Here is a 7,817-nt window from a genome sequence, read left to right as displayed (position 1 = left end):
TTCTTCAGCCTGAGGGCCACCTTCACTTCTGTCCAATCTTCTATGCATCATGTGCCGATGGTCGGTGGGGGCAGAGGCAAAAGTGGGAGGAGCAACACATGTAAATGTTCACCTTTCTACAGCAGGCTAGCTTCTATGCAAACTCACAAACGCCATCCGAACAAGCAAGAGGCATCACTCAAGGACACATTCCAGCCAGGCAAAAACTCTTGATGTGTGAGGCCTAAGACCCTTGGATTATGATCTACTTAAATAAGGGAGACTTAATTCAGAAGATAGGGGATAAATTGTATTTATTATACCATTTCCAATATTAACATATGGTTTTCCACAGGGAGAAACCCTTTCAGTGAGAAAAAGCCCATAATTTAAAGACCTTCCTTATACACCTTAACATAAAACATTTATACATATATTTTATGTTGGTTAGATATATATATATTTATATAAACTAGAGACTGACAAATTTTATACATTACATTCATATTTATGTATATATACATATATGTACATGTTCATATCTTATAAAGGCATCATCAAAAAATATGACATGAATTAGGAGTCATTGTATTATTCCTACAATATATCTAAACTGAGCTCATTAGTTCTGACAGGTTTAGAATACAAGATAATCAGAAGTTCATAAAAATACAAGTGCAGCTCACATTTACATGGGTCTATGTAGACACACATATGATGAACCTGGATAATGAAGGTTCTTTATATAATAATGGACATACTTTTTTCCCAAGCAATAAAACAAGGCTTAATAACCATATCCAAAACATGTCTTTCACTTATAGGGAAATAGTATAAAATAATACTGTTGCCTCAATTTCACCCAAGAGAGCATTCTGACCAGATCCTGGGGAAAGCAAATTTCAAGGGGAATCTTCAAGAGTGCACAGCAGGTTTTACCACCATGCTAATTGTGGAAATAGGCTTCTTGCATAGTGCACATCTGATCATTCCTGGTGCCCAGAGGGACAGGGCAACGGAAAAGACTGTATGGTAGAAGCCTAATGTTTTAAAATTCCTAGTGCCTTTGGAGGGTGACTTCTTCCTTTAAAAAGTACAAAGCATGGCATTTTCTTCCATAACAATCTTACTTGTATTCTTGGATACTTTTGTGGGGAGGAACAGCTATTTGCCTAATCCATGCTTTGTAGCCTAACCATGCTGTGCATTCAGGGTCATTTTGCAAATACCTATACTGTATATGTCACATGGGACAGTCTTTGCCAATGCCTCTGTATGGGCCTTGCAAGAAGCAGAATGACAGAGACCTGTGACTTATTATAGGTCTCCTAATTTCAGAATAAACTTCTGAATTTCAGAATAAAGCCCCCAAAATTCTTCATTATTATGGACCTCAAGGTTGGATATCCAATTTTTTCTTTGGAATGTCCCCTGGTCTAAAAAGTAATAATATCATTATGCATTATATTAAAAGTTGTCCAACAACCTATTATGAAAGTATGCATGAATCATCTTCACCCCCAGAATTCAGTAGGAGAAATCGGAGAGAACACAATTAGATTTAGAACAGAAATTGACTCACATTTCCTACTATAACATAACATAATATTAAACAACCTACCCCTCTCTTCCATGTACAAAATATGTATGTTGCATCAGCAGACAGTCAATACATAGCAAAAGAGCAACCACCAGCGTACTGAAGCTACCTTCTAGAACAAACTGCAATATTTCACAATAGCAGATTGGAGGAAAGCAGATGGATTAGTATAAACTTTACAACAAAATGCCAAATCACGGCTATAAAAATATCAGTTCTCTGAGCTCATGATGCTTGCTATCAATTGGAATTTTTTCCCTCGCAGAAACAGTTTGAGTTACAGCATCATAAAGATCGTGGTGATTAGTCACTAAAGATGTAGATGAGAAGCATATGTGTGAAGCACTACATCCCTTATGGCATGTGAAAAAGTTTATGTTAGATAAAGAATGGGAGACCAAAGACATTGAGATACACAGACCCACAGAAGACCTACTACAATATCAAAAGGGGAGTGACCAAAGAGCAGCACGGTGGGTGGGGGGGGGGGCCAGAGGAGCTTAGTGAAAATGTTATTGTTTGGCACAGTTCGGATGAACAAACAGAAGAGACACAAATGTAGCAACAGCAGTCACATCTAATTACAAACAGGCTGTATTAGTGGCAGGACACAGTGTTCCACTCTGTTCTTTGTCCTCTTGCTTTTCGCCTGGCTCAGTTAGCATCGTGCGTTACATCCTTGAAGGCATGCGAGAAAAGTTTGAAAAGGAAACAGTTGAGCTTGTGGTAATAATGTGTGATAAGTTAAGATATATTCTCACATGGGTGAAGTGCAACAAATTAAAACGGTGTTTGAGGAAGCACATACTTTATGTATCTTGGTTGTGACACTAACCCATATTTAACCATGGGAGTTACTCTCAAGTGCACTTGATAGTTTCAATTCCTATAAAATAAGAAAATACCTCCAATTGCCTTGTGGAATCTGGAACATTCCACAATATCCCATGTAATGCAATTCAGTATTGATGTTTGAGAAAATTCCCATTTTAAAACAGGACTCTGCCAGCAATAGGACAGCAATAGGCCCAATTCAGGCACGTTCTCTGGGAGCTGGTGCAATGAAGGGTCATTTTATTCCTGCCACCCCCTTCTTTTGCCTTGGGTGGCATAAGTGCTAGGGATGGAGCACTGGCTGTGCAGCTTCATCAAGCCCCCAAGCTCCCAGCAAGCCAGGAGTTAGGATTGCAACCTAAAGCAATTAGTTAGCTACTTCTGCTAGCAGTTCACAATCTGTTAGAATATAAATCTATTGCTCTATAGTTAAGCCTGCTCATTAGGATGCCATAATTACTATGCACCTTACCAATTTAAAACAATTTATTTGGAGTGAAGAGTTTTCAACTTTAGAGCTTCAACAAATAGTGGCTTTCAATTTAACATCAGACTAAATTGCAAATATGTTTTTGGTAAAATCAATCCGTTTCTGAAAACAAATACTAAGGGGATGTTGTGTGCATATTACAGGTGACTGACAGCAATATCATTTTAAATGAAGAGAAGCAAGGTTAGAAATTTCTGCTACTCCTAGCCACAGACATTGCATAATACCAGTTCCAGCAAAGTAGGACATAGAAAGTGTGTGAGATTAAAATTTAAAGACTTAGCGCTCTCTCGTTGACTTTTTGAAGCAGAAAGCTTGATTTCTAACAAATGCATAAACACCAGGGACAAATTAATATATTGTCAAGAAATATATTAATGGGTTTAAAAAAGGTTAACTTATTCGAGGGAACATTGAATTTTGCAAGAAAAACAATGTCTGTCATGATTCTGACTGTTCATACATATTCTGTGCGTCTTCTTTTTAAAAGCACTTTTTGATTAGTCATACCTCTGTCTCTGTGCACTTTCTGGACAAAAACCAAACTTGCATTGGTTCTTTTTTACCCTTCATGGAAACGGGACCTCTGTGTTCCAGATGGAATTGTGGGTCTGAATTTTCAGGAGTCATTAGACACCTGCAAATAAAAAGAGATATAACTGAATCATTAACTGCAAAATACACTTTCATGAAGTGCTTTCAGACCAAGACTTGCAATACAGTAAAGATGTCAGAATACGTCTTAAAGAGACTATAACACCCAGAGTATCTGAAGGTGACTGTCTTTCCCCGTATGGAATAATTGCTCGCACTAACAATGCAACTGTAACCCCCTGATCTTTGTAGCTGCAGGGTTTTCGGATTTGGAAGAGTTGACCTTCTTATGATCTCTGATGACAGGGGAGAGCTCCATCACTACAGAGGTCCTCATTGTACCCAGTCAGGTAGGAAGCCTCCAGCAGCATTTTTCCTGCTTGTGGTAGCCTTTGGGAAGGCCCACAGTGCCAGCAATTTTGTATCTCCCAGATCCAAAGTTTTATGGATCTACCAAAGGTCACAATTTATGTACCTCTCAACTGTGGGAGCCTGGAGTTGGTACAGCAAAAAACAAAAATCTCCCACCCTGTCAGATATACTCTCTCCACTCTGTCTGACTGTTCCCCAGCCAGGGGTTAGAATTGCTCTGTGATGCAAGTATTGGCAGTGTGCCCCCCCCCAAAAAAAACCCCAGCTGATATAAGGCGCTGTCTCTAAAATCAATGAAAAAGTGAGCTGTTTTCTGGATATTGTAATAAGCCATCTGTACACTCAATTTCTCACCTGTAAGTATATTCAGAGACATTGATTCTTCCTTTCTCTCCAGTGGTTTCTGTTCTGCTTGTTAGATTAACAGTGTTTCCAAAAAGACAGTAACGGGGCATCCTTTGGCCAATGACACCTGTGACTACTTCTCCTGTGTGGATGCCTATTGTTATCTTTTAAAATGAACAAAAATATAGATGAACAGTAACAATAATAAAAAGATGTTACCAAGTTGTTTGAAGTGAAATGCATACAGCATTGCAATTTTGCATTTGCACAATAAACAATTACATAAGTAGTAGGTAGATGGCTTAGCATTTGTGGGAAGATAAATGTAGCCATTGCACAACTGCTTCTAAATTGTTTTACTGATAATTTTAATATTTCTGTAAACGACTTAGAAGCTTCACAACAGCACTTTGTTAAAAAAATAAAACAAACGAAGCCACTACCTGACTGCTTGCTGTATTATCTCAACCCACATTCTCCTAATGTCCCCTTCATCTGTCCCAAGCACCAGTCTTGAGGGAAGGAACAACCTAACAACCTCAGCATGATCCAGACCACCAATCTCAATGCACACTATCAAGGGGAAGAGGAAGCACTGATGAGAATGGTGGGAAGATATATGGAGTAATTCTCACATGGAAGTATATTTAGTTTGGTGGTATTGCTCAACCATTCCCTATTGCATTCTGCATCAGTGCCTAATACTGGTCTTGTACGATCTTGCCCCATGGTTTCTAGGCTACACACACCTGAAAGTTGGCACTCAGATATGTTTGAAAAATCTAGGTATGAATTCTTCTTGTATAAAAACTCCCTGAGGACCAGTAGCATGTTGTCAATTACTAACCTGTACAGACTCTCCATCAACTTGAACCTGTCCGGCAATTTCCATCATATCCAATGCTAAGTGGCAGATAGAACGTGCATGGTGAATGCATGGCTCTGGCAAGCCACTTACTGTCATATACTTGTCTCCAACTGTCTCAACCTAATAAAATGTGAAGTTGGAAATTATTCCATTTTCTTGGTTACATGGAAAAAGTGTTATTACAAACACTATTCATACCTTTGAAACAGAAAGGGCCCTTGCACTAGCAGATGGTACAATTTAAAGGTTGCACAACAAAGGAATCCAACACAACAGTTGCATTAAGAAAAGTTTGTTGTGCAATCTCTTGTGCAACTATCTTTGGTAATGTGCTTGTGTTTTCCCTAGTGTATCAATGTTCCGGCAGCACAAGTATACCGCCAAGTGACTTTAACTTAGCACTCCATTGGATGCAACCCATTGATCTGTGTCCCATCGCAGGATACTTTCTAAAAGCAACGTATGGTATAAATATAGAAGAATCAGAGAAAAGTACATTATTTTTTAGATAGGTAGCAAGTGTAGAGGCCTAGAAAGGTTAATGAAGAGGAAAGGAAGGGTGGCACCAAAAAGCAAACAAAAAATGAAACCAGAGCAAAATTTCAGATTGGAAAATATAATTTATTATAGCATATGATATACGCAACCAAATACATTTAGAAGACAACTTTCTTCAGGGGCAAGAGTATTGATCTATCTAACTCGCTATCAGCTAAAACACTTGGAGAATGTTCTAGCTATTGCTGCATCAAACAAACAAAATAAATCGGGGGAGGGGGAGGGAGAGAGGCCCAAACAAAGTGTGAACAAGTAAACATGCAGGTTCCTGGAGCAAAGACTGTAGTGGCTGCATTCCTCTCTCAGTCCTCCTACTATCACACTATCCAGAAGTAAGCCATGGTTTGGCTTAGCATCTGAACATGGGCTTATGGTTTGTTTCTCAAAACATGAGTAGTAAACAAAGAACAAACCTTGGCTACAGCTGATTTCTTGTCTTAAGTGAGACAAATCATGACTTGGACATGACACTAAGAAATCACAGCTTAGCCTCAGGTATTTGGATTCAGAAAGAAGCATCAGTAAAGTGTTTTGGAGTCAGGAACTCACTTTCCCCAATTTCAGTAATCAATATTGATGCAGCTATTTTGTCTTCAGAATAAATTTATGTCAGTGCAATGTTTTCTCTTGCCAAGAATTAAACCATTATTGCGTCAATAGGAAATTCTAATACTCCATAGAACTAAGCTCAGATAATACACCTCTTTCATAATTTCATCATTACAGGGCTGTTTCTACATTAATTTTCATTTAATGCAGCATTATCTCAAACAAACAAAAAATCAGAAATGAAGAAGTGGTGCTTACCTTATAAACAAAGGGGTTCCTTCGTGAATCAGTCAGGATATCAAATCTTGTGTAAAGGTCATTTAAGAGGTTGACAATTTTCATGGCTCCCTCTCCAGAGGCATGTTTACTACAGAAGGCATTAAACCCAACAATGCCACTAAAAAGTATGGTCACATTATCATAGCGCTTTGCTGGCACAGGGCGCTTGTGCCTCAGCTCATTGGCCACAGATGGAGGAAGGACAGAATACAGCAAGCTACATAATGTTGGACAGTAATAGTAAAGAAAGAAAAAGGAAGAGAGAAACATGAGTCATATTTTTGTGTAATAAGGTTCTCATGTGAGAACTGATTTTTTACATTTTAGGTTTCCAACAGTTACTTATAAAAAAAATATTAATGGCAGAAGTAATACTCTTTAAGCACCAGACATTGGTGTGCATTAAAAATGTTCCTAGGATACTGAAAGATAAAATGGGCAAAACTATATAGGTATGAGAAAGCACTGCTAAACTCTTAAGGACGTGTGCTTAAATCACTGTAGTTGAAATTGATGGTACATAAAAATACGTAATGTTCCATGGAATGTGCCCTTAATCTTTCGCAAAGAAGTCACATACTCTAGATTTATCTGGAGAATGGTTGGGGACAGGCAATAGCTTTAAGAAAAATGAAAATGGCCCAACACAGGCAAAGTTAACCATGTTATATGTATTCATTTCCCTTGTCACCAATGCCTATGGTCAAACAAGCAACAGTGAGATGAATATACACACCCACAAGCACTTCCAGTCTGGATAAATTGATATTTCAGCAGAGATATCCATTATCAGCTAGAGGGTTATATGCTCACATTTTTATTATTTACTGTCTCCCCCCACCAAAAAAAAACTGCAAAGCACAATATTCACAAAAAGCGAAATGTTTCATTCTAAAGACTACACATAAAAGGTACTTAGATTGTATGGTTCAGACTAGATGAGATGTCATTCACACAATTAGGAATTATGTGAATGGCTTTTTAAAAGGAAATTGGAAGTGTGTGGGCCCTGATACAGATCAGAATCCTGACATGCAGCATTAACCTTTTACCCCTAATAATTGCTAATTGTGTGAATCTCGTTTAGCCCTTAAGTTATGTGCATGCAAATTAAACAAAGATCTCCCGAGCCACCTTTTTCCTAAGTTTTTATGGTGTCCAGAAATATTTTATTATTCTGAAAGCTCAACTGATTCAGGTTGTGATAGATAGATTATGTGCCAGTAAACAAACATTAGGATCCAAGACATAAAAGCTAATGAGACATTGAGGGAAAACAGACAGAGGGAAGAAAACAGAGGGAAGAAAGATAATGAAGGGAGATAACAATCAAAGTGGATGCATTTCCT

At 38.2% G+C, this 7,817-nt stretch overlaps 1 protein-coding gene across 1 annotated transcript in view; it reads right to left on the bottom strand.

The window, feature by feature from the left end:
• Window positions 1-276: 276 nt before the first annotated feature.
• The window catches only part of GUCY1B1 (guanylate cyclase 1 soluble subunit beta 1), a 43,656-nt gene continuing 36,115 nt past the window's right edge, over window positions 277-7,817 (bottom strand). Inside the window, exons 10-14 of the mRNA XM_028743703.2 lie at window positions 6,448-6,685; window positions 5,062-5,202; window positions 4,224-4,378; window positions 3,414-3,540; window positions 277-2,257 (exon numbers count right to left, since the gene is read on the bottom strand). Of these exons, the coding sequence (XP_028599536.2) occupies window positions 2,234-2,257; window positions 3,414-3,540; window positions 4,224-4,378; window positions 5,062-5,202; window positions 6,448-6,685 (685 nt within the window). The 3' untranslated portion in view covers window positions 277-2,233. The remainder of the gene's footprint in view (window positions 2,258-3,413; window positions 3,541-4,223; window positions 4,379-5,061; window positions 5,203-6,447; window positions 6,686-7,817) is intronic.

This window comes from Podarcis muralis, chromosome 9, assembly GCF_964188315.1.
Source record: "Podarcis muralis chromosome 9, rPodMur119.hap1.1, whole genome shotgun sequence".
NCBI lineage: Eukaryota > Metazoa > Chordata > Lepidosauria > Squamata > Lacertidae > Podarcis > Podarcis muralis.
The sequence above is the reverse complement of the archived record's forward strand: the minus strand, read 5'-3'. Positions and strand labels throughout refer to the sequence as shown.